Source organism: Dicentrarchus labrax, unplaced genomic scaffold (assembly GCF_905237075.1).
Source record: "Dicentrarchus labrax unplaced genomic scaffold, dlabrax2021, whole genome shotgun sequence".
Lineage (NCBI taxonomy): Eukaryota > Metazoa > Chordata > Actinopteri > Moronidae > Dicentrarchus > Dicentrarchus labrax.
Window position 1 is genome coordinate 14,657,953 of NW_026136723.1, and position 26,404 is coordinate 14,684,356.

Here is a 26,404-nt window from a genome sequence, read left to right on the forward strand (position 1 = left end):
CCAAACAAGGCCACCAGCTCTGCTTTGGTCTGACCTCTGACTTCCTGTAGGGTGGTAAAGTCAAATCTATTCAGACCAATGACATAAATAATAATCAAATACATTCAATTATATAGGATAATATTTAATACTATAGTCTACAGTGCTGTCTATGTACATGCTGCCCTCTGGACTCATGGCTCTGTAGATTTTATGATAGTCTTCCGCCACCTACTGGACACTACACATCAGTGCAATTTAGTGAGTTACAAAGTTCAAATGTTTGTCTATTGCTTTCATTTAAACCACGTTAAAACAAACACAACGTTAGTAATAATAAAGATAGCCGTGTAGGATTAAGTGTTTAAAAACCGTTGGAGGTGGAACGTTTGTTGTCGGACTGTCGACCGTTTGTTGTCGGACTGTCGACCGTTGGAGGTAGAACGTTTGTTGTCGGACTGTCGACCGTTGGTGGTGGAACGTTTGTTGTCGGACTGTCGACCGTTGGAGGTGGAACGTTTGTCGGACTGTCGACCGTTGGTGGTGGAACGTTTGTTAGCACGCGGCGGTTTAGCTACAGCCACATTCACAGTGACGCCACAACTACAGCGTTCAAGATGGCGGCGCCCGTATTTGAAACATGCCATGTAGCTTGTTGTGCAAACAGGACGCCAAAGGTTGTTTCTTGGAGTCGTGGAGGGACCATTGCGTTCGGGACATGTAACTCTGTGGCTCTGTACGACCCACAGGTAGTAAACTATGTCTTATTTCCACTGTGAAGTTACCTGTCGTTGTTAGTGGTCACAGCTAACGATAACCGAGCATCCTTGTTGTGTAAATAAACGCATGTTTTGTTCGTTAGCTCAGTAAACACACCGTTTGGTTTTACCCCAGGAGAGAAGAGTTGTCGCTGTGCTGAATGGACACACAGGCCGAGTGAATACAGTCCAGTGGATTCACAGAGAGGACAGTGGTGAGTGAGGAGGGAGGAGAGGGAGGAGAGGGATGTCAAACAGCTGGCTGTGATCTGTTTATTAGTGTCTCAACAACAGATGTGGAAGTGACATGTTTTACACTCTATGGATCTCAACTAGTCTTATTCATTGAGGCATTTAAACACTTGGTGTAAAGTTAAAATTTGCTGGGATGTCACTCATGAGCCTTATGGACTTTACACTAAGTGGAACAAAGATTTATGGACACAACATTAACCTTGTGTGATTGAACATCCCTTTCTAAAACCCTATATAGTATTATTTAGCTGCTTTAAAAGGCACTCTTCTGGAAAGACTTTCCACAAGAAGCTGACTGCAGGGATCTGCTCCCAGTCAGACACAAGAGCTTTAGTTCAGCTCAGGCACCGATGTTGACCAATTAACTTGGCTCACAGTGCGTCTCGGTTCATCCCAAAGGGTGTTGTATGTGGTTAAGGTCAGGGCTCTGCATAGGCTTGTCAAGTTCTTCCCCACAAAACCGGAGAAGAAAATGTTATTTGTGTTATTGTCACAGCTCCAGAGAGTCTTCTTGTGTCAGGAGGCTCGGACAATCGTCTCATCGTCTGGGAGGCTCAAAATGGAAAGGTAAGCCACCTGTTTGATCAGACAGTGTTTGCCCTCCTTTGTATAGAGATCTTCTAAAGTGTGCTCTGCTGTTTTTAGTTCATTCAGTCGGTGGAGTGTAAGGGCCACACTGGTCCAGTTTGTGCTGTGGATGCCATCTATGTGGAGGACTCAAAGATCCTGGTGGCCTCCTCAGCATCCGACTCCACAGTCAGACTGTGGCTCTGCAATGAGGCCAGAGAAGGTAAGAGACAAAAAACCTGACAGATACATTTTAGTGTCAGTCTGGGGAGTTTTTGTGGTACTTTGTTGCTACAATAATGTTGGAACTTGTGCAAATAAATAGTGTCTTAAAGTATGAATTATGTAATGATTTTGGATTTTGGTTGGGTTGGTTGTTGTTAATTTGGGTCATTCCCAACCTTTTTTTGCTTTTGACCCTTAAATATGAAGCAATGTCTATGTGGGATCCCTGGGTTAGGGTTGTCTGCATGTCTGTGAGTTGGAAGCAGTTCAATCTTTACCCTTCCCAGGTTGTTTCGTATGAATAATATTAGTTTTATAAAGAGGTAAAACTATACAGTACTCCAAAAAATAAACATAATGTGTGTTTGTGCCCAAGTAATCATTTCATAACCCCTCAGATTCATCTTGTGACCAATTTTAGGGGTTCAAACCCCCAAGTTAGAAACCACGGGGGCAACCTTATTTTCTCAGAAAGTAAGCTTTACAAGAACAGACCAAACTGGTTCATTCTCCACTAGGTGTCTTCTTTTGGATGTGAGAGACTATCCAGAAGGTAACTCTCATATATTTCTTGATAGATAAATAATCAGTTTTATTCAATCACTTACAGTTATAATATCTACCTCCTAGTGGCTGATAAAAGACATGGCAATATTACAATAATTTGACTGACCTTTGCAGTGCTGGGTAGCTGTTTAGGGTGCATCACATCAATGACATTGTGTCTATATTTGTACAAACATCTATAATAGACTCACTTTATATGTAAGAAAAACAGGCAAAACAAGAAAAAAATTAAATGAATGATTTGTTTGGGCAGAAATGACTGTACATACTCATGTAATGTAATCTCTCCTTGCAACATTTGTATTTCCTAATTAATATAACTATAACAGCTGTGTTAATTGTAATATTGCTCTAATTTCTTCACAATAGTTGAATGTCAGTGGTGTTCCAAGCTGTCATTCATATCAACTTTACTTTTTTTAAAGCTGTCACCCATAATGGCATCCCTTTGTTGAAAGTTTCTGTCCACCTGTCAGTGCAGATGAACGCTGATGCTGCTTGACAGTAATGGAAAGTGTGTGTGTATGTGGTCTGGGCACAACCTTGGGGTGTACTCCCAGATTAAAATACTATTTTATGTCATGTTGGTGCCTGTATGCAGATTGGAGAGTCTTGGCCTCTACACATAAAGGGAGACAGAGAATTTTTTTTATCTTTAGACAAAATTATCACACATGATACAGTCAAAAGAGGTATTTTTACGTGCAACGCTACGAACCACCAGGACGCCCCATGAATAATATTTTTAATTGTGTAGCAGTATTAGTCTTAGGTCATCAGAAAGTTTAATTCCATGTCCATGTGTGTTTCTCAGCTGAGTGCCTCCATACTTTATCATTCGGCAGCAGTTTCATGATGGATGTCTCTCTGGTACTGTTGCCAGGCAGCAGAGGTAAGCCTAAGCTGTTCCTACATAGACATCCTTTAAGTTGTGTGCCGCACACAGTTGTGCACACAGACATTTTTCCTCTCATGTCATCCATCTCAATTTGCACCACTGCTTTAGTGCCTCTAACCGAATGTCATATTCAAAATGCAGCCTGCGTTTGAAGTGTCTTGTGTCATTTTGCCTTTCTAGTTTACATGTCTCTCGTCTATTTGATGGTATTCTTCATCCTTCCCCATCCACCTCGCTCTTGTTTATAAAACCTAGACCTACATGTTAATGTATGCAAAACCTTCTCTTCTCGCAGTTCCCATACTGGCCTGTGGGGGTGATAACTCTCAGGTGCATCTGTATGTGCAGTCCAGCGGACAGGTGAGTCCAGATCGATACTCTCTCAGGAGCAGCTTATTCATGTATTCTGTGCCGACTCTAAAGTTTGAGGGCAACATTTAACCTTTTTAAGTTTCTCTACGACAGCTCCAGAAAGCCATGTCACTGCAAGGACATGAAGACTGGGTTCGTGGAGTGGCATGGGTTTGTCTGGGTGAGTGCTAGTGTTACTGTCCCAGTATGGTTGCACGTCTCACTTAACTCAAAGTGAAATATACATACAAGACACGTAGCAAAGGGATCGTTTTGATAGGTGGTAACGACTCAAGTCACCAGAGTTGGGTTAGTGGACAAGCAAGCCAACAAAGCAAGCTAACAAGATGTTTTTGATAATAGAAATACATGATAAGATTCTTAGATGTGCTATTTTAATTTTTGCTCGTTGGCTAAGAGTACTATAGACAAAGTATTTTTTAACATTGATTAGTCGTTAAGAGTCAGTATACTGTAGTTTTTTTCTGCTATAAGTATATTTGATTTAGGCAGACAATATAATTTTTAAGGTGTGGTAAGTTACAAATAGAGGCTAGATGTGCCCTTAGATAGAAAAAAACATTTTGTTTTGAATGCATGCATGCAATACCTGTTTTGCAATTTGATACACCTGCTTCTTTCTGATATGGTCTTTGTCTTCTTAAGGCTTAAATGCATGTGCTTGTGGTTCTCCGTTATCTTTGCTTTATCTTAAGCAAGCCAGCCGAGCTGAATGATAGTGGGCTTTGAGAGAGTCAGATTACATGTGATTGGCTGAATGCTTAGAGGTGGGAGGAGATTTCCAATCACAGCCATCAACTATTCGATGAGAAAGGCAGACAAGTGCATTTTGACCTTCTTAAAGCAAAAAAGAGACATTTCTCTTTTTAGATAATTAGAGTATTAAAAAAAATCTAAACTGGGCACAGTGTGTTCAGCTTTTAAACCAGATTTTTTGAGTCCAGCTGCTTTTCACAGTATTGTGATAGCACATGGAAATGCATGGATCCAATCCAGGCTCTACTAATTGTGTAACCCTCTTCAAGGGCACTTCATTACTGCACTGTTCTGACTGTGTAAAAGCTATTTCATCTCCTCAACCAGCCCTCTCCACCAGTGTCTCCGTCCCACTCACAGTCTATGACCTACTCCATGCTGCCACGCTTCAAGCCAGCAAAGAGACAGAGAGAAGTTTGTTTATATGAAGTATCCCCATAGGAATGACAAAACCCTCTCTCCACTGCAGTGATAGTAGTTAAATCAATCATTCTGTTCTTTTATGACTTGGCAGATGGCAAATTGCAGCACTAGAGGTGCAGTTTATCTTAAGTATTAAACACTGGGATTCAGAGCACGATGCTATTTTCTGTTTTTCTGTGTGCATCCTATTTTCTAAATCACGTTTTCTTTCCATCAATCTTAGTAGTAGAATAAAATTGTCAATAGTGTAAAAGCTGGTCAACCATGGGCTTTATCCAGATTAGTCTCACTTGTGGTGTTTTGTAATCTATTTTTTCTTATTTCAAAAGTCTATTTTAGTTCAGCTTTCCCTTGCTAGATTTATTATGTAAAATATCCAAAACACATTATCAAAAATGTTATGTTAAAAAAACTTTTATTTGCCCCGAAGGTCATAAAAGTGCATTTTACATACAGAGGACTAATTCTCCCTCTGTATTAGGTAGCTGATGTCTGTTTCCTTCAGTCCACAAACTGACACACATTATCATTAATTCTTTCATTGCATCAGGTAATGACATTGTGACATTCATAGATCTGATCTCATGCAGGCAACAATATAGGTTAAATTCTAAGTCTGATTTATTTGTATCATTTTGAAGCAACAAAACTCCATATAAATGTTCCATTTAAAAAAACAAAAAAAAAACACTCACCCATGAAAATATTTTCGGCAGAGTTTCAGGCAAGTAGCAAAACAAATAATCCTAACATCGGAATTAACAAACAATAACAGCTCTCCTCCTACCTTCCAGCCTTCGGGAGGCCTTAGATGGCAGCAACAGAGGCATTTTTTATTATGTCTGTTAACTTGGCAGAGGCAAAACTGGGCCAGTGGCCATTGGACTAAACCTGAAATGCATAATGTGACAGACAGGATGCACTCAGAGATAGTGGCATGTGTTTTGTTTACCACCTGTCTGTGTATGTTTGGCCTGTACTCCTGCTGTCTTACTGGCCACATCACAATCAGAAACATTTATCATTAGTGCTTTGATAACAACTTCTAACACATAATTGAAGAAATAATATATTAGTGTTAAGTTTACAGCTTGTTGTGAAGAAGTACTAAACTTCATATCTCTACTCCCAAAGTATTGCTAAACACCATATAAATAATGATATTTTGATATTAGCAAATTTTTCATCAAAGCACTGCAGGAGAGTAAATAATACAAAGCCAGTTTTGATAAATTCAATGATAGAGGGTAGTTTAAAAGTTGATACAAAATGTCTTTAACTTGGGAAGGTTTTTCAGGTTCTCTCTCTGACTCGTTCAGGTGGTGAGCTGTTATTAGCCAGCTGTTCACAGGACTGTCTCATCAGAGTGTGGAGGCTGTGTGCCAAGTCTGGGACAGACGCCCGCACAGAGGACGATCACACCATCATTAAAATGAAAGAGGACGTTTTTGAAGTGAAGGAGAGAGGTGAGCGGGCCACGCAGGCTTGATTATATTAAATGAAAAAGGGGTGCTAATTATCCAAATGAAAAGACATGCTTTTTGATGGTTTAATGGCACATGGTGGTTCCGACCTCCATAAAGAACCAAACGTGTGTGTGTGTATGCGCGTTCACCTTTATCAGTGTAACACATACTTAATTGATTTTTCATACAACATTTAGAATTACATGTAGTTCCAAAAAGATTGGCCACAAAAGGATTTTTATAAAGCAGAAAATCTATTCCTACTCAGTTAATTATCTACCTTTCTCTTGTTTATAGCATAAAACTGACATCTTGATAACAGTTTTCATCTGGCCTTTCTGTCTTCCTGCTACAGACGTGTCCTCCGTGTTTGCGGTGTCACTTGAGACAGTCCTGGCAGGTCATGAGAACTGGGTCTATGGAGTCCACTGGCAGCCTCCTCTCTTCAAAGGTACCTTGATGAAAATCCAGAGAAGTGATTGGTCATTATTCATTAAATTTGCAGATATTTGGCAGTAGGTTCTTGGTAAAATGTCTTGGTAGTGTTTGTCAAAAAGTGTCAAAAACATTTTCTTACAGAATGAGACATAGTTCCCTCTAAACATATGTAAGTGGATTAGCTTGCAGACTAAGATGAGACAATATTGTCTTAGAATGCTATTGCTTACAAAAGGCAGCAAGAGACAGTGACAATTTCAAAGAAAGAAGAAAAGAAAATGGTTGTGAAAAGTTATTGGCTTAATTAGTTCTCAAGGCAAAGGTTGATGGATGTGCTAAATCTTCTCTTTAAACTCTTGTTGCCTTAAAGCTTATTACATCAAGGTAACTTCACACCCATCCCAGCTTATGTGTACCTCACACATTCATTATGTTTAGATACTTCAAGTAAGTGAAGCTGCACAATTATGCAGCAATTATGCAGAGTGCAAAGGTAGTTGCAATTATTTTGTTAAATATTACAATATTTTATCATTAAGCATAGATTATAATAATTAGAGTATGACATGATGCCATGCATCCTAATAAAAATGACTCTCGTCGTAAAATGCAGTTGCAACCCCCTTGTAGGTAGTATTTTTAGGAAATGCTTTTGCTTGCAGTTCCCGTTGTGTCTGGTAAGACCAGTTAATGTTAAGTACCTTTGCCTGTGATCAGTCAGTCTTTTGACCTGTAAACACATGCAGGGAGCACTTAATTTGATGGAACAGAGTAGGCATCTTGAATACAAAGTGTCAGTATCATATGCTACAAGCTTTAATAAATTGTGGAGACAAAAGCATGATCACGGTTATTCTGCAGCCTTAAAATAAATTGTAAAAGGCCTAATGCAGGGATTCTAGAGGTACATCTGAGAAGCTGTGAGATAATTAACAAGATACTTAATAAAGAAAACATTTCTGATGCACAGTATTTTTTTTCTCACTGCTCCCTCTTCTGTTTCTTGTTTGTTTACTTTTGTGCAGAACATGTTTTTTGCATCTGCTTATAATGCTCACTGAGGTGAGATTATCTTTCACAAGCCTGTAGGGGTTTTTAAATCTCACTTGCAAAATGTGTTTCTTTTCTCTTACTTGTGATTCTGCTGTTGTGTTTCATTGTGCGAATAAATCAATCAAATCAAATCTTTGCTATTTTGTTGTTAAAAGCTGGATATTGACTGTGATTGCTGCTCCTGTATGAGTTCTCCAGTGTCTCTTTGTTTCCCCCTGCAGGTGGCGAGCTGCAACAGCCTCTCGGTCTACTCTCTGCCTCCATGGACAAAACCATGATCCTCTGGGCTCCTGAGGAGGGATCCGGAGTCTGGGTGGAACAGGTGAGTGTTGACTTGAATACAAGGAGGGTGTATGCAGATAAACAGACCCTACACACACGCATGCACATGGTATCAATCACTCTCACAGGGTTTGCACATGCACAAACGCACAGATCCACACACCAATTTCCCACTCTATTTCTGCTAGCTTTCCTTTCAGTAACTCTTGACATGATCTGGAGCTTGAGCCCTCCCATAGTATTCTCTCTCTCCTGCTGTCAGTGCCCCTGCGTCGGTTTCCACTCTCCCTGACATTGAGGTGTCAGGAATAGAAGTGATAGACAGTGATGAAGAGGCTCCGAGCCCGGCGCACCACTGTGAGTTTAGACAAGCCGAGGTTGTCCTCCCCCATCTTCCCCTCTATCACTCACTCACACTGAACCCCCTCTTTTACGGCCCATTCCCATACACATCCGACAGGGGATGGAGAGGCTGGTGGAAGACATGCCATAGCCTCTGCCTGCACCACTTTTTTCCTTACTTCCCCCCCCATGATGTGTCTTTCCCTTTCACTCCCCACTCCTGTCATTTTCTGTCCTCCACCACCTCTTTTTCTCCACCACTTACCCCTCTCTCTCTCCTCCTGTCTCATCTCCCTCTCTCACATTATCTCTCTCCTGCTTTTCTTTCGCTCCCCCTCCACCTCGTCTCTTTTAGCTCCCAACAGCTGCTGTTGTGCCAGAATGGGGCTAAATTTAACACAAGTGTGGATGGCAGAGAAAAAGCAGTCCTCTGCCCATCTGCCCCACAGCTTTTTTTTTTTTTTTTTTTTAACTAAGACTGTCAAATTCTCAGGTGGTTCAACAGTACCTCAGATTACCTTTCCACATACCTGACAGAAACACATACTCATGGGCACAGAGACACAAACTACTAACATAGACATGCTCAGATACGCAGAATGTATCCCATAATGTGTCACACAGGATCACAAATACACACACACCCCATTGCACAGAAATGGCTCACCTCGCCATGGCAGGCACCTTGAGTGTGATCACACTCTGATGTGATGAGAAAGATTCAACACTGATCAGTTACATTTTTGCGCCTTTGATCTCGTCATTCACATCCACAGTGACGAGCAACAAAGACCACAGAAAGGAGCAACCATGAAAGTCTTGATTCTCCTCTCTGACAAAGGGACGATGATTAGGGCCTGAAGCCAGTGCGGATGTCACATATTATTCTTCTTCTTAGACAAAGGTGGTCAGTAGAAAAGAAAAGCAGCGGTGGGCGTTTGAAATCAAGTCTTGTGTGGCCAATCTCCCTCCAGAGCTCAGGCTTTTCTTCTTGTTGCCAAAAAAACCAAAAAAAGAATAAACCCCCTACCTGAAAAAACCTTTTTCTCAAATGCGCATAGTATGAATCTCCTCTCCATTTCTCTCCTCCTCTATTTCTGTTCCTTCTGACCTGTTTTTTGTTTGTTTTTTTTTCAAACGAGAGAGCCAAACCCTTTGAACTGACAGGTTCCCTGCCTACAAAGGAAGCTTAACCTCTGAAGCTCTGCCATACACATGTGCACACACACACAGATGCACATGTGCAACAATGAAATGTCAGTGAATCAAACTGTATTTACATTTTGTTCCCCTCACAGAATAAAAAGCCTTTGGTCCTCTTTGAGTGTTTTCCATAATCTGAATAGCCCTCACAAAGGCCCTTCTACCGGACGTTGAAGTTTTTGGCAGAGCAGATTCCGTAGCGCTAAGTGACCAGCCATGTGTGTCTTAATTAGCCAATTTTTACAAAGAAGCGCTCCACTTCTTCATACTGATTAGAGTAATTGTGAGATTTAATGGAGAACAGGGTTAGCAGTGGGGTGGCGGGGGCTCACCGCTGCGTAAAGCACATCTTACTAATGAGACACACTGGTAATTAACATCTCAGACTGACCACAGCGGGCCACTACAATGCCTAGAGGGATTGTCAGTTTGTGTGTGTGTGTTTGTGTGTTTGAGCGATAACCTATTTTCAGACCCCGGCTTGTGTATTCTCCACAAATTACTCTTGACCGTACGGCAGCTCGAGAAAAGACACTTCAGGTGGCTGTCTATTGATACTGTCTGTTAAAGAGTAACTTGTTGCCTTCTCTGGTTGGAAGTTTTTAAGCCTGTTTCACGTCTGACTACACCCGTCACCGCTCAGTGTGGTTGGGTGTGGACAGAGGTGTACTCTGATTTGCAAGGGATGTTAAGTTAGTTTTTAGCTCTAACCCTTTGGTAAGAATGAGATATAACAGTTAATTTCATGTTGTGCTAAAATGACTGACTGAGACTAGTTGATTAATAGAAAGAAAAAAAGAAGTCTGCAACAACCCATTAATTCTTTATGATTATGTTTAATGTGAAATGTGTTGCTCCTAGTGGCAAAAGCGCAGGGAACACTTAACTCTCCAGTTCCTTTTTTTCTTTTTAGCGTCTTTCAGATCGTTGTTTTGGTTTTTGGGCCTCACTGCTCTCATCAGAGTCATATCCAGCTGTTTCAGGCAGCTGTTTGATGTAAAAAGTGATTAACCCTCTTTACGCTACATGCCCAGCAACAAATGGCAGACAGACAACGTTAGCAATTAGCTGGTGAACATAGTGGTGCGTTTAGCAGTTAAAGAGAGAGATATTTTTCTCAGTTAGTAAAGACCACTTCTGTTTGCCATTGCAGGTGACAAAAAATTAATTTTAATGTTGCTACGTGTCTGCTGTTTATGAAAATAGGAAGCTGTTTGCTAACACGTTCGGCATACCAACTTTTTATGGTGATTATGTCTTTTTTATGTTTACAGCTTGTTATCCTGCCCCAAAGTGACAAGAAAATGATCTTAAGTTGGCTGGATAATAAGGCTGAATTGCTGCTTCTATCCACCTTTATGGGAGCTGTTAGTTAATAAGTCTTGAAGCGAGAGAGAAACATTTTTTATTTTTTCCCTTACTCCACTTCTTCTTTTCTTTAAATGATTTTCACAAATCAACAGATCAGTAGATGATTCAAATAATCCTTAACGGCAGTCCTCGCCTTATGTTGTACATCAGAATCAGAAATTGAAGGGAAGAAGGCTCTCAGTGTGTGGGGTCAGTAGCTTGAAAAGTTGAATTGAAAACCTGTACTCCACAATGTATGAGTTGTCCAGGCTTTGCTAAGCTCATTCAGCACTCATCACCCTCTTTCTCTCCAAGAATGATATATGCTTTCCCTTCTTTGGTGTCCTTGTTCTATTCCTCCCCCATACCCCCGCTGGCCAGTGATAAGGCACGCTGTTCATCCATATTGTTCCCCCTCTCGTAAACAAGACAGATGACGGCTTTTTGCCTCTGTGAGTTTTTGTATGATTTACGGCAGGCTCTTGTGTGCAGAATTTTTTAAATTAATCTGCTTAATGTTGCATCTCGTTCCCTCTCAATCTCAGCATCTAGGTTTCTACCTGACTGTCTCTCTTTCCTCTCTGGCTGTCTCTCTTTCTCCACTCTGGATGGCTGCAGGACCGTGCCATTCAAAGCGAAGGAATGCCTTTATCGCTGTCATTAGTTCCGCTGTGTTTCAGCCTGCAGACAGGCGTTATTTTGAAGGTCATCGATGACCAACACAAGCTCCCTAAGAAGACTGGATGATTGAGGACACCACTTTACCGCCACACACAGTAGACAGACATAGCGAAGATGTGTTTGCATGCACATTCTTGTATGTTTCTCCTGCAGTGTGGCCCCAGTCACTAAATATTCTCAGTCTACCTACCTTCTTTAAGAAAAGATAACAGGCTAAGCTGTACATCTTTCCAGATTTTAATCATTCAAGTGTGAATTTAGCACTCCTCATATTTCCTCACAGCCAATGTCCTTATCATTTAAGGCACAAGCTAATTAAAGATAGAATATATATATCACAGTGCTGCTGAGGGAGGAGTGTAGCACTCTCCAGGGTTGGTTCTGCTGCTATCGATTTGAATGGATCTGCCCTCTGGGCCCAGTTTACCTCCAAGGCCTCCGGGCCCGATAAAGCTTTTAATTGTTGAATTCTTCAGGGCAGCGAGAAGTTGGCCTGGTCAACAGAATACTCTCAAAGTCCTTGACTAAATAGTTTCTGTAGAGTATTGAAACTCACAAGAGCGAGTAGAAAATAATGATAAATAAAGATTTCTGACATGACATTAACTGCGAATATAAATGTCTTTTCCTGCAGGAGGATCAACTTATTCTTTTCCATTGTCCATTATATCTTAAGAATTAAGCTATTTTTTTCCTTTACAAGCCAAAATATTGACAGCTTGTGCTTTCAAAAGCTCTCTGTTGCTTAAAAAAGAATTCCTCTTTATTCAGATTTTAAATATTTTGATTAATTTCCACAATGTTTCAAATTATTTCCGTATTGTTCCATAATCCTGCATTGAATCCTACCCGTTATGCAAGCAGCAGGGTGAGATATTGATATCGTGTTGTTTTTTCTCTATTTTAGTACGTAATTTTTGTTCTGTATGGATATTAATGTAAATAAAAGGAGGACTGAATACAGACGAAGAGACAGAGAAGATTTTTGTTCTGCATTATGACTGAATGTTGTTCATTTTTATTTGTAATTATCTGTTGTTCCTCTTACACTTCCATTTACTTTCAATTAACTTGTTTATTTCTTTTCTTTTTTGTTCTCTGCTTTGCAAAAAAACTTTAAAGGAGCTTAATGTGAGTTAGAATGACCTCAGACGGCATTTAACCAAGTACATTTTCATTTGTCAGTGTAATTGGTAACTGTATTTAAATCAGAATGGGCTTCCTGCCCCAGTTAGTGATTTGAATCCACAACATTCAATACAGAATTGTCTTGACACACAAAAGCAAGGTGCCTGAGATTGGGCAGGTGGTCAGATCCTAAAGGAGCAATTTGTTTTATTTTCTAGTGTTTTTCTGAGCTGAGAGGCAGTAATTATGAGTGTGTTTAATTGGATTGGTTTTTCAGTGGGAGCTCAAGCCCCACAGACCCTTCACAGTCTATATGATCTGGCTTGTGAACACGACGAAAGGGTCACAGGCTTTCACCCAAATCCAATTTATGTAAATGCTTCTGTGTTCGCAAGCCTTGCCATTTTTCATGATTATTTGTTTAGCGTGATGTGCTGAGCTACAATTGCTTTCGTTTTGTATTAGACAAATGTATTTTGTCAGAAAAAACACAACACAGTTTATTCAACTCTAATAAGTCCCATTTTGCATAATTCATCTGACTTGTCAGCTTAATTTCCTTTTTTTCTTCTTGCTTCTATCCACCATTATGGGAGCTGTTAGTTAATAAGTCTTGAAGGGATTCTGAGAACTTGCCTTACTCCACTTGTTTTCTTTAAATCTGAGCCTGTAGAGTTACAGAAATCGCAGGTGTTTGACAGAACAACTAGGCTATATATTCTACACGTCGGAATGTCACATAGGATGAAAGGAATTAGCAGCATTTCTTTTTTAAAATAACCTACTTAACTAAATAGCATTTTGTCCATATGTGACAGTTGATATACACGCATGTTGTTACAGTTTCATCTTTGTTTGCAGCAAGTCAGTGACTCTGACCCATAAACCAAATGTCCCTCATCCACCTGATAAAAAAGGCAGATGAGCTGATGCATCTGATCACGAGTGATCGCCTTCACAATGTGTTTTTTTATTTTTCCTTTCACACCAGGTGCGTGTAGGGGAGGTTGGTGGCAACACTCTGGGTTTCTACGGCTGCCAGATGAGTCCGGATGGCTCCATGATTTTGGCTCACGCTTTTCACGGAGCACTACATCTCTGGTGCAAAGACCAAGACAAAGAGGTGAGAGTCATGGCCTCACTTACTCTTAAACTAAAAAAAATCTATATAATGCCAATATTTTTGTAGCTTGTTCAGCTTGTTTCTTTCATTTGTTCAAGAAATGTACAGTTCAGTCCCTGAAGCGCTGGAATAACATGTGGGTTTGAAACTAGATTCATTGTTAGTGCCTTGCTGCACAGCTACACTGTGTGAGAGACCGTGATTAGTGTAATTAGTCACACCAAGCCTGTCTGCCACTCAATTTGACTGGCTTCACATGTGTCTTTGTTGGGTGTCCCTGAGAAAGAGTGAGGGTCTAAAGTCACAACGTAAGTTCAGAGATAACTGCATTTCAATTATGCCCGCTTGGAAGGTGAACTCAAAGTTCAGCACAAACCTGAAGGTGCTAATTCAGATGCTTCAAAGGAGATCGACTTCTCAGACAGCAACACCTAAATTATAATCACCCACTCTCATATCAGTTGTCAATCATAGGCACCAGCTCTGGGGTTTACCATTATGTGGCAGGGGTGGTTGTCGTGGACGTGGTGTGCATGTAGAGGGGAATTAAGATGAGAGCTGACCATTGTAATGCTGTCTGAACAGGGAGAGTGGAGGCCTGGTGTTGTGATATCAGGTCACTTTAATGCAGTCCAGGACCTGAGCTGGGATCCTGAGGGTGAGTTCATCCTCAGTGTGGGCTCAGACCAGACCACGAGACTCTTCACTCCATGGAGGAAACAAGGTGCCAAACAGGTAAAACAGGAGAGAACCATCTATAAAATGTTGAGGTAGAAGAAAAATTACAATGCTGATTGTAGCTCAAAATTAGTGATAGTATTTTTGTCCTTTAGTTAGGTATTATATTAAATAACCAGGTGGAAATCTGTTTTTGGTGAATCTGGTGAATTAAATACCTGAAAAATCAAGGTAACTAATCACATTGACACTAGTATTCTATAAATGTAATATTACCATAAAGCCGTACTGTACAGTACTGTTCATTTCCCACAATGGCCTAATGCAAAGATATTAACAGTATAGTAAAATCTCCCATCCTATTTTGTCAATTGATTTACTCCTATCAGGAATGATAGGGATACACTGTTAGTATAACACCTACACGTCAGTCTAGAGTCCATTTTCCTTAAAGACCAGGATACAGGAGTCCCTACCGCAGCGGCCCAGGCTCGATTCCAACCTGTGGCTCTTTGCTGCATGTAATCCCCTCCCTCTCTCTCACTCCCCACTTTCCTGTCTATCTTTAAGCTGTTCCTATCAAATAAAGGAAATAAAACCCTAAGAAAAAAAATAGGATACATAGAGATCTGAATAAAATACTACCGTTGGTGGTTTACGTCTAAATAAAATGAGCTTTTATTGTAGATTATGTAGATATTGAAGAGCTGCCACACCACATTTGTTTATCCATAAGACAATATAGAAAACAGGTCATGTTTCACAAACCTGACATCAGCATATTGACATTAGGATTTATGCTCCTCTATTTCTTCTTGTCTTCTGTAAGCAATGGTCACTTTATATTATCCTCCTTTCTTTTTAACATTGGCTAGTTGTATTAACCTTTGTGGGATTTAGTTTGTACCTGGTCTATTTTCTACTTGCTGCAGTTTGCTAAAATATGCTGAGGCTCTGTCTCTGTTTGAATCTGAGTATCTGAGCAAGACTTAAGGTACAGGGATGGATTGATCAGCCCCAGCAGTGCCACAGAAAACTCTTTGCCCAGTCTTTACTTCACCTCAGGTCCATGTAGATTAAATTAGAGTTAGATGTGGGGTAAAACAGGCCAGTTTGGCAATTGGCTTAGGTAGAAACATAATCAAATTTCCAGTCTTCATTACATTATTCAAGATGCCAACTTGGAATATTGCCACCCCATGCCGGTGCCAAAGGAAATCCAGTTATTGTAGTGGATCCTCCCATCTTCTCTTGTGAGGACTCTTTACATCTTAAACTGGAAAGGTTTCATTTAAACAGGAGATTCAGTGTTGTATTTGGATTGGGTACAAAACACCTGGATGTAGGGCCAAGAACATCAGAGATCTATTGAAACTCTGGCACTTTGCCTGGTGATCACATGCAGCTGGTTGGGATCCTCATGACCAACAAAAACAATATCTTTCTACATCTTTTGTTCACCCTGCAGGAAAGCTGGCATGAAATCTCACGACCACAGATCCATGGATATGACATGCAGTGTCTGGCGATGGTTGGAAGGTTTCAGTTTGTGTCTGGAGCTGATGAGAAGGTCCTGCGAGTGTTTCAAGCACCTCGTAATTTTGTGGAGAACTTTGCTAACATCTCTGGGACCTCAAGAGAAAAGCTGTTGGCATCTAGTGTGAGTGCCAAATTAGATTAGATAGCTATGATTATATTTTCAAGTTATTTTTTTATTCCATCTGTGGAATGATTATATCCATGACCTTTAGAGCCACATGTTTTGCCCTCTGTCTAAAGATAAGATCTCACCAAAACTTTCTTTGTAGTGTCACTTTGCTGCAAAAATGTGCTGAGTGGCCTAATCTTCCTAAAAAATCCTGCACGGTTATTGATGTGTTTGTGTGTGTTCATTTATCTGCTTGTTGCCAGGACTCTGCCAACCTTCCAGAAGGAGCCAGCACACCTGCCTTGGGTCTGTCCAACAAGGCTGTATTTCAAGGTAAAATACTTGCTCAGCAGCTCTGCATCTGTTTCAGCGCTCAGGGTTGGGGGCAAGTTTTGTCTGATAATCAATTTTCATGAGTTCCATACACTAGTTTGAGATAGCATTATTAAATTGATGGCTTGTTTAATGTTTTCATTGCTTTTATGTAATGTAATATTCAAATAATCAAATGTATTTACAGAAATGTCATTTTAATTTACAGGTGACCTTGTCAAAACCAATGAAGAAGAGAAGCAGTTCAACAGTGTATCTGATCAATATCAGGAGTCGTACTTCCACCCTCTCATCATGACTGGTACTGTAAACTTTGCAGAAACTTTTAATGTTTTTCTTTTTCCAACATAACATGGTCATTTCTAAAATGTAGTGGTCGTCTCAGTAAACCCTCATTCAATTTAAACCTCAGTGATAAATAATTCTAGAGCCAAAATGCCTCCCTGTCTCCTCTACAGTCTGATAGCCTGATTTATATTCCTCATTGCTAACCACTCAGCAGCTCAGTACACGTTTAAGAGTTCCTGTCTGCCTGTCGCTGGATGTTCTTATAAGAGACAATAATATGTGGCCAGACGGACAGTTAGTCATTATAGCTCTACTCCCACCGTGCCTGGGGTCTGCTGGAGGCTGATGGCATTACAGCAGGGGAGGGGATGAGAGGAAAGGCGTGGTGGGTGATAGAAGAGGAAGAAGAGGTGTCAATGAGCAAAAGCAAAAAATAAAAACTACAAATCAGAAAAAAACTTTGGAATGTAAGACGAGATGGATGGGTTTAGTTAGAGTTAAAGTGTAAGAAAAAGAAGAAGAAGGTGGAAGAGGCGAACAAAAAAGAAAAACAAAGGCAAAATGGAGAAACTAACTGTAGGAAATGTGCAGATGGGAAATGGATGAGAGTCAAATGAAGAGAACGTAGCATGGCGCTTTAAAACCCCAGGGCGAGAGAGTGTCAAGGGCTGTCATCAGCATGATTGAAGCCACTCCTTAATCTGCAATGCTAATTAGAAAGCAGGCTTATGTGATTGCAAAGTTTAAGTATCGATGACCCCGGGCTATGTAGGGAGCAACCAAGTGCGGAGACTGTTGTTAACAACGCATTTTCACTCGTTTGATTGGCTTCCGCGGGCAGGAAGACGAATGAATAATTAGGCAAAACGGGGAGCCGATGACCAATAAGAAAAACACAAGCAGTCTAGCTTTCAATGAAAGCAGAGCCTGCAGTGTGAGGGAGAGGATTGCCCCCCCCCCCAAAAAAAAAGCCAGTCGGCGTTAAGAATCGGAGATAAAGCTGCAGTTGTTTCAAAATGTCTTTTTTGGGAAAAGCGCCAAGTTGCAGGGCTGAGGATTTTTATGCAAGCTAAATGCTAAAAGAGGCTGTGTGTGAATGTGAGAGAACATTGTCTCCAGGCGATCATGTTCTCAGTTGACCACGTAGCTTGTATTTTGCATATTCTCTCTCTCTCTTTATGGTACTTACTGTCTTTTTTCTTTCTTTTTAACTTGTATGCCTGTCACATGCACACATTCAGTATCCTATCTGTCGCTTTTTGGGTTAACAGTAAAGGGATTTAAAAGAGGGAAATTATAATAGCCACTTGGGTGTAATCCTCATTTAGTAAATTGGAAACTGGTTGTATTTGAATTTTAAAACAGCTGAGTTTTCAGGGCCTTGCAAATGACAGTTATGTAAGGATTTTGAAGTCTGTGGCTAACTGTGTGTGTTTTGTGTGTGTTTTGTGTGTGTGTGTGTGTGTGTGTGTGTGTGTGTGTGTGTGTGTGTGCGTGTGTGCTTGTGCGTGTAGAGCCCCCACCAGAGGATCATCTTCTCCAGAACACACTCTGGCCTGAGGTCCAGAAACTGTGAGTATCCAAACAGCCTATCCAAACCCTCTCAGCTTGTCTTTAGTTTCAGTTGCCTGCTGGAACAAACAGTCCACAGACAACACAGAATCACAATCTCCCCTACGTATTTCCATTTTATATACTTCCTTTTCCTATAAGGATATCAGAGTTTCTATAACACTGTTAATTAAGCAATAATGGATAGAATCCAGATGGAATTGTTGTTTGTTTGGTTTTGGTTTATTACATCTGAAAGTGATGGACTTCCCGAAGCTCTTGGTTGTCTCCCTCTACGTATTCATCAGCCAATCAGGATCCAACTTCCCGTCGTCCCATGAGTCTCTTCTCCAGGCTAAATATATTGCCTTCATTTGGGGCCAATGTTAAATCCATTTACCTGTCGATCCGCCATAAACATGACGTATGGTGCAGCCGTTTATTTGAGGTGCAGGCTTTGTGTGTGTTGAAAAGCATTTTTCTAACTCCGTTTGGCTTCACCCCCTTTTGAATCATTTAGTGCATAATAGCAACATTAAAATGAGTAAGTGGCCAAATTATTTCTGTGGCATAAATAATGCTCTCGCCGTCGTGGCCAAATTGCTGCCGCGTTTGAAAGCTTCCTGGTTGGGGAGGACTTTCTCTCAGTTTAGTTGCAGGCTGTGATTTCACTTTGCTGACTTGTTGACATTTGAAAACAACCAGGTGATAGTCAGCAAGCTAAAAAGTAATTAGGCTCTGAGTGATTAGCTGGAGCGTCATCGTTGTTCATCTCTGTCAGCAGGAGAAGGGCCAGTCATTGCCGATCAGTGTTTTAATTTCACACTCCGTCTACTTATTCATCTGTCAGCGAGCAATGATGGCTCGAGCCTGGAAGCTTGTTGGGGTGACACTTTGGAATAACAGAATACTTAATTCACTGTCAGACTGTCTTTGTTGTGGTCCTCCCTTCATCTGTCTGTCTTTTCAAATCCCTGTGTGTCCTTCCACACATTCAGTTTCGGCTGTTATCTGGAATCAGGTTTGTGATTAATTTCTTTATGATTGTCCTCCTCTGTCTCCTCCAGGTACGGCCATGGTTTTGAGATGTTCTGTCTCGCTTCGGACAGTGCCAGGACGGTGCTGGCCTCTGCATGCAAGGTCAGTGTGATAAGATCAAGGCCAGAGACCATATATCCCTCCCATAAAGTCTGATTGTGCAGACAAACGCACAGAAGGTAGCCATCACAGATGTTTTCTGTCTTCCTGTGGCATACAGTGACTCTGCTTCACTTACTTTCTTTCTATCTCATCTGAACCTCTTTGCATTATTCCTTTATGGCATTTTTCCAGTTCCAAATGCTTTACAGAAAAGACAGTATATAAAAGAAGGGGTAATAAGGGTATAATGGTACAATGGAAAAGTTATTATATATTTTATAAAAAAAAAACAAATGGGCTTCAAGATGCTTTTTAAAGAGTTATTTTTCTTTCTTGAGTTAAACTAACGTAAACTATCTTTCTAGGCATCTAAGGCCGAGCATGCAGCAGTTTTGCTGTGGAGTACCGCCACGTGGCGTCAGCTGCAGGCGCTTCCCTGCCACACCCTGACCATCACCCAGATGGCCTTCTCCCCAGATGCACAATTCCTATTGGCTGTTTCCCGTGATAGGACCTGGTCTTTATGGAGACGGAACCTGCCCACACATGAAAGTCCAGGTGAGAAAGGGGAAGGAGTTGTCACTAATATGGTGTCCAGCCTTATTAGCATTGTGTTATTTAGTTAATTTTCAATTTTGGTTTTGTTACGCAGTACAGCCTGGGTGAGATAATACTTCTTCATGGTGCTTTGCAAGTAAATATAGCTTAATTAAAAATGGGTTTGAGTGTATTTCAAGACAAAGAGACAATATTGGAGCCTTACTGGCAGACAACACCAGCTCCCCTAATTCAAATTAATTAAAATAAGGTAAACCCCACTGAGCAGATTTGTTCCAAGTCAAGCTGGCCTGATTGGAAGGACTCCCCTAATTAATACTGTGAAGAGCCAAGTGATGCGTTGACTGAAACTAGTCCAAAAAGGAGCTAATAAAGGAAAGATTATTTATTTATTTAATTTTAAATTTAACCACATTCTCTCTGCATATTTGTATAATTGAACACAATTTGAATTTCACTAACTTTCCTCAACTTATTCTCTCAGCTTGGGTTGCTAAAAGTGGGTGAAAACAATTAGAGAGTTTAAAAACCTGCATTCAGAACCAATCCAAAGCCTTTACTTGGAAGTTGTGCACTTGTGTCATACCGTATAACGTTGCTCGGGACATCCGTGTTACAAAGTAACTCCCTATACATGTATCTCCGGTTTGTTTCACATGGACACTGACTATGCAGAATACAACAGATGCCTGCCAGTACACTTACTTTAACATAATTTACTGCTGCAGGGCTTATCGGTATTGATTTCTAGAGTTATTAACCCTTGTTTGAAGAAATACAATCACAGTGGTAGTGCAGTGGCCTATGGTTTGCTTTCAGGCTCCTGGGACCAGATACAGACACACCCACAGCAATACAGCCTTTTGGTGTTTTGACATATTGCAAACATCAATCTAAAAGCCTCGTCTGGGGGTTCTCCATCACATTTAGTCTGTTTTGTTTGACCTTTGACCTCTTACAGACTTAACTCAGTGGTGGTGACATTAATGGTCAGAGAAACAGATTTGTTTCTGGAAGGTCACCGCTGTCAGCATCCACATGGTCTGAGAAATCACCTCTGGACCCAAACCTAAATACTGCTGTGGAACTTCCAAGTAAACTCAGTGTATACACTACTACTATTTTGATTTGATATAAAAGTTTATTAGGATGTTACACCACTATCTTTTTTCTTTTGTCACTGGTGGAAACCACAAGAAAAAACAAACAAACCACTGACTCTAGATGGGGCCATTTTCGTTTTTCACACTTTCTCCTCCACGCTTGGAAAGGGAGGGTGAAGTGAGTGAGTCGCAATCCAGCCGCTAGATGCTGCTAAATCCTACATACTGGACCTTTTTAATGTAACATATTGATTAATGGAATTACCCTTTTAAACAATTAAAACCATAAATATGTTCCTGCAGTAAAATGTAAGGATTTTTTTAAAACCATGAATAATATGGTAGTTGGGTAAATCGTTGTCGCTGATTGGCTGTTCCTGCTCTGAGCCTACATGTGATTAATCATGTGATCACTTGAGAGCTACTCTTAAAGGTCACTCGTAAACTTTGCTGTAAGTACCTTGAAAATGTGTCCTATTTTTCAGACTCAGCGAATACCTTTTTTAAGGTCACTTTTTGTAGCATTCTTGTGTAACTCGTATAAGTTTGATAAGTATTGGCCCGGATCTGGATATGAGCTATCCACATTTAACACGGTTTCTTAATCACTGTCATCATAGAAAAAAAAAAAAAAAACATAAACCTGATATCACTGATACTGGATCAGTACTTCTATTGACCTATGTCCTGAGTTGATCTATCATCCCCCCCGCTCTCCTTTCACCACCTGCAGAGCCCCTGTTGTAAACAAGAGCTTACTCCTGGAGAGTTTGTTTATATGTGAGAATCTCAGCACCTCCACTCAGACAAATAACCCAATCCCGCATCCAAGGTGAGCAGAACACAACGTTTAAGCCCAGAGGATTACCTCCCCACCTGCATCTGGTAACGCACCTCGTGGCTCTTTTGACAGCTCACAATGGTCCTAATGGGCACTGACATGGGCTAACCAGTCCTGCACTCTTCAGTTTGCCTGCATAGTGGACTGCACAGAGGCAGGGATGGTGTTTGTGAGAGAGGAGAGGAGAGGAGGGAGAGGAGGGAGTGGAGGGTGGAGGATCCCGTCTGTTCTGGTTGGCTGCTGAATCACTCAAGGTGATTGTGAAGAACGCACACACATACACACACAGCCTCACAAGCCAGACCAGGGAAGGTTAAACGAAGTCAGAGCTGATCAAACAAACTGACTCCCTTCTGTGTCTCTCCTCCTCGTACCTGTTTTGTCTGACTACGTCGTCCTCCCTTCCTCTTCGACGTCCTTCTTCCTCATGGGTCAAGCACCCAGACATCTTCATTAAGGAGACACTGTTACCTTCCTCTGCTTCTTCTCTTTTCTTTTGTGCAGCTGTGTAATCTTTGTAACCTTTTTTACCTGCTTTTATCTTCTTGACGTATTTTGCTTGCTGTGTCTCAACCGAACACGTCTTCTCTTTCTTTTACTTTGTCTGTGTCTGGACACCATTGTGCCCCTCAAGGTCCTCATATGAGAGTGTTAATAGAGGAAGGTGCAACACCTGTGCATCCCAAACAACACATCCTCAAATGTGTGTGTGTGCATTTTGTAGAGACACCGTGTATTGTGGGCACATAGACACGACATTGGTGGTTAACTCAGACTTTTGTGGCGACACTGTAGTTTTATGGCTGTGTGTACATGCCGGCTCGGTTGTGTGTGTCTGTGTGTCTGTGTGTCTGTGTCTGTGTCTGTGTCTGTGTCTGTGTGTCTGTGTGTGTGTCGTGTCTGTGTGTGTGTGTGTGTGTGTGTGTGTGTGTGTGTGTGTGTGTGTGTGTGTGTGTGTGTGTGTGTGTGTGTGCGTGCGTGCGTGCGTGCGTGCGTGCGTGCGTGCGTGCGTGCGTGCGTGCGTGCGTGCGTGCGTGCGTGCGTGCGTGCGTGCGTGCGTGCGTGCGTGCGGAGAGCAGCACTGTTGCAGACGTGCAGACAGGCGGCTGCCAGCAGCATACAAACAAGCTCTCTGGGGAAAACCAATCTGGGGGTCTGAAATGACTTAGGCTCGGAAAATAAACAGCAGCAGGTCATAAACCAAAACTGACTGAAATGGAGGGCTGGAATGAGGTTCTCTGTCTTGTTTGGTTGTTTATTTGTCGCTCAGGAGGACCTTTTTTTGCTACAGAGCAGTGAGGTTGGGATCTAGACATGCTGATGTCATGCTACAATAATCAAGACACAAAGGTTTGACTACCGGCTCATCTGTCATCAAAGCATCAGTGTGTGGTTCTGTTAATGAAAAGTGTATGTAGTGTGATTACTAATAGTATTTTGAGTTTGAATTCATTCTTCGTATAATCTGTGTACTTATTTGTGTTTGTTGTATCTTTGCAGAGCCCCAGTTCTCGCTGTACGCACACACAGGGAAAGACACAGCCATACACAGCCGAATCATCTGGTCATGTGACTGGAGCCCAGATAGCAAATACTTTGTGACATCCAGTCGGGACAAGAAGGTAATTTTCAGATGTTGGTGCATTTCCCCCCCACCAAAAAAAAACACCCACCCAGTATAAATCTTGCTTTTAAGGTGATGGTAAGAAAACTCATGGCTGGACATTGAGCTAGCAATGTAATGTATGCATTTTTGTAGTGAGCATCAATGACATTTTTTGATTGCTCATACAAGTTATTTTGTGTCTGTGTTCAGGTGATAGTATGGGGCCCGTGCAGATTAGAGGGCTCTGGAGACTCTGTGCTTCCTCCTGAGATTAAACCGTGTTCTTCCATCTTGGATGTGGGCGATTCTGCTACCGCTGTGGCTTTCTGCCCCGTACTCCACTCTGATAACAGGTACACAGATAACACACACAAACACTTGTATATTTTTTGTTTGATGGCCAACTTTATGAACAAGTATCACTGGCTGAAACTCTGTACACTGCAAACAATGTAAAGTATTTACTGTAAGTCATTTTCAAACTGGTCGTCAGTCATACTAACACTTTCGTGTGGTTGGTTATGTTTTGTAGATTTTTGTTTTCTTTTTTGTCATTGTAATGTCTTATCAACTGTAAATAGTTTTCAAGGCAAAGTTACGAGCAGATGTTCCACTCAGGGAAGGTGGGTTGAGGAAAGAAATTAGTTACCTAAGGACAAAAATGGCTCACAGCAACACAATACACAAATTATCTCTGCAAGCACTAATAGACAAACCACTCTTCGTATGGTGCAGTACTCTGCTTTTAACAACAATCCACAGTTAAAGTGCGCGTGCAAGTTGTTTGTAGTTACTTTAAGGGACAAAGAACAATAGAAGGAGTTACCTACTGTAACTGCTGGGGCTCCATGTAAGTGTTAGAAGGGAACTACTGGAATGAGGAGGTTACAAATCAGTGGTGAATATATCATTGTGTAGACACAATGCAGGAATCTGACCTCACCACCAAGTTTGATATTTGAATACTCAGTTCAACTACATCAATATCCCTTTATATCAGGGCAAAGTGGGCTTGACAGAATTGACATACATAGATTTATCTGTCATGTGGAAATAAACTGCTGCATTCTTGCTTTAAAGCCAGAGATGAAACATTTCAATCCTGTGAACATCCTGTGGACTTTAATTTTGTGAAAGTATCTACAATTTGTAGTGGAGGGGTACACGGTAACTCACCTGGAAGAGGCCATTGCCTTAAGGTTTGAGCATTGGAAATGAATTTAGTCAGTGAAGGTTTGGTTTGCTATAATGCTAACGTGTGTGTGTGTGTGTGTGTGTGTGTGTGTGTGTGTGTGTGTGTGTGTGTGTGTGTGTGTGTGTGTGTGTGTGTGTGTGTGTGTGTGTGTGTGTGTGTGTGTGTGTGTGTGTGTGTGTGTGTGTGTGTGTGTTTTCCACAGCTACTTGCTTGCTGTAGGGCTGGAGTGCGGCAGGATCTTGCTGTACAGGTGGAATCCTGGCCAGGAGCCTGCTGGAGGACATGACTGGATCAGCTGTGGAGAAACTGACATCTTGTATCCTTTACAACACACACACACACACATACATTCCAGCTGATGTTCAGTTCCTGATGCAACTTGAAAGGCCTCCAATGGCCACTGGCAGTAGATGTAGACGACAGTGTGTCACAGTAACAGTAGTGTGACTTCAGTTTGATGGCTGTGGAGAGGCAGGAGCTTTCAGTTGTGTGTTAGGGAGGAAAAGGAAGCAGGTTGCTGGACTCGAACGGCTGCGCTCCTTTGAAAGGGGAAAATGCATCGACAGGTACTTGTGTGTATTACTGTGTGTGTTAAAATCCCACATGGGTGTGTGAGTCATCATCTGTAGAGCCTAGGAGGTGACTTGAAGACGGTTATCTTTACTGAGTCTTTGTATTAGAAGGCTTCTGCTCCTCAGGGTTCGGTGTTTGGCTTCAGTGCTGCTCACAACTACATTTTTGTCAGATGTTTTGTATTTGAGAACGAGAGATGGCACAGTAAGAAAGTATGAGTAGCAGGTATTTGTCTGGATTTAATCAATTGCTTGTTCTGTCACCCAGAGCCATATCCTGTTGTTTCCCTTCATCACACATCCTTTTGCAGACAAAGCCACTCTTTGGCAGTCAAGAGGCTCCGCTGGAGGCCCAAGATCGGCCGAGTAGGGCGAGAGAACAACAAGAAGGATGGACAGACTGACAGAGGGAGTGAAATCGAGGAGGAGAGCTCCTGGGTCCAGCTTGCCAGCGCCAGCGCCGACCACTCTGTCAAAATCTTCAACATCAACAAACGGGCTCTTTAGCACCACCAACACTGACACTATTATGTCTCTTGCACGCAGAGAGACACTTGGACTGAGGGCCACAGGCCTGACTGTGGCACCCGGGCCACAGCTGCTCGCTGGCAAGCCATTCACTCCCTGTGACAGCCAGTTAAGTCATGGGTCAGTCGCAGGACAAACCCACAGCACACATGCCCCCGCAGTCTGTCTGCACACAGCTGAATGGATTTGATGGGTGGAAGCAAGACGGTGAAAACACCATGACCCCAGGGTGGTATTTTGCTTAGACACTTCAAAGTGTTTTAGATTCAGAGAAGACAGTACTGCTGGATATCTATACAGATAGACGCATATTTAGACTCTTTATCCAAGTAAACATTTATACGGTAAACGGATGCTTTTCAGTGACAAATCAATGAAGTGATCCGGTCTTTATGATCATGCTATTTCCCCTGGTTGTTGAGACTGTCATTAATCGCACAGATGTATGGTGTGTATTTGTTTTATGATGAATTAATTAAATGTTTTGTACATCCAAA

At 41.5% G+C, this 26,404-nt stretch overlaps 1 protein-coding gene across 1 annotated transcript; it reads left to right on the top strand.

Annotated features, from left to right (window-relative positions):
- The first annotated feature begins 351 nt into the window (after window positions 1–351).
- Window positions 352–26,404, top strand: elp2 (elongator acetyltransferase complex subunit 2). Its single transcript, XM_051390400.1, has 22 exons — window positions 352–728; window positions 874–952; window positions 1,489–1,559; window positions 1,638–1,782; window positions 3,166–3,243; window positions 3,545–3,609; window positions 3,715–3,781; window positions 6,120–6,266; window positions 6,622–6,717; window positions 7,979–8,079; window positions 13,735–13,866; window positions 14,452–14,601; window positions 16,013–16,204; window positions 16,456–16,525; window positions 16,734–16,826; window positions 18,328–18,385; window positions 19,432–19,504; window positions 19,870–20,062; window positions 23,507–23,628; window positions 23,823–23,965; window positions 25,010–25,123; window positions 25,691–26,404. The coding sequence occupies exons 1-22, from the start codon at window positions 597–599 to the stop codon at window positions 25,884–25,886; spliced, it is 2,517 nt and encodes an 838-aa protein (XP_051246360.1). The 5' UTR covers window positions 352–596; the 3' UTR covers window positions 25,887–26,404.

Coding starts and splice junctions, on each gene's coding strand:
- elp2 (XM_051390400.1), top strand. CDS start 597: ATGGCGGCGCCCGTATTTGAAACATGCCATGTAGCTTGTTGTGCAAAC. Junction 1,783..3,165: donor CTGCAATGAGGCCAGAGAAG/GTAAGAGACAAA, acceptor TGTGTTTCTCAG/CTGAGTGCCTCCATACTTTA. Junction 23,966..25,009: donor GTACTCCACTCTGATAACAG/GTACACAGATAA, acceptor TGTTTTCCACAG/CTACTTGCTTGCTGTAGGGC.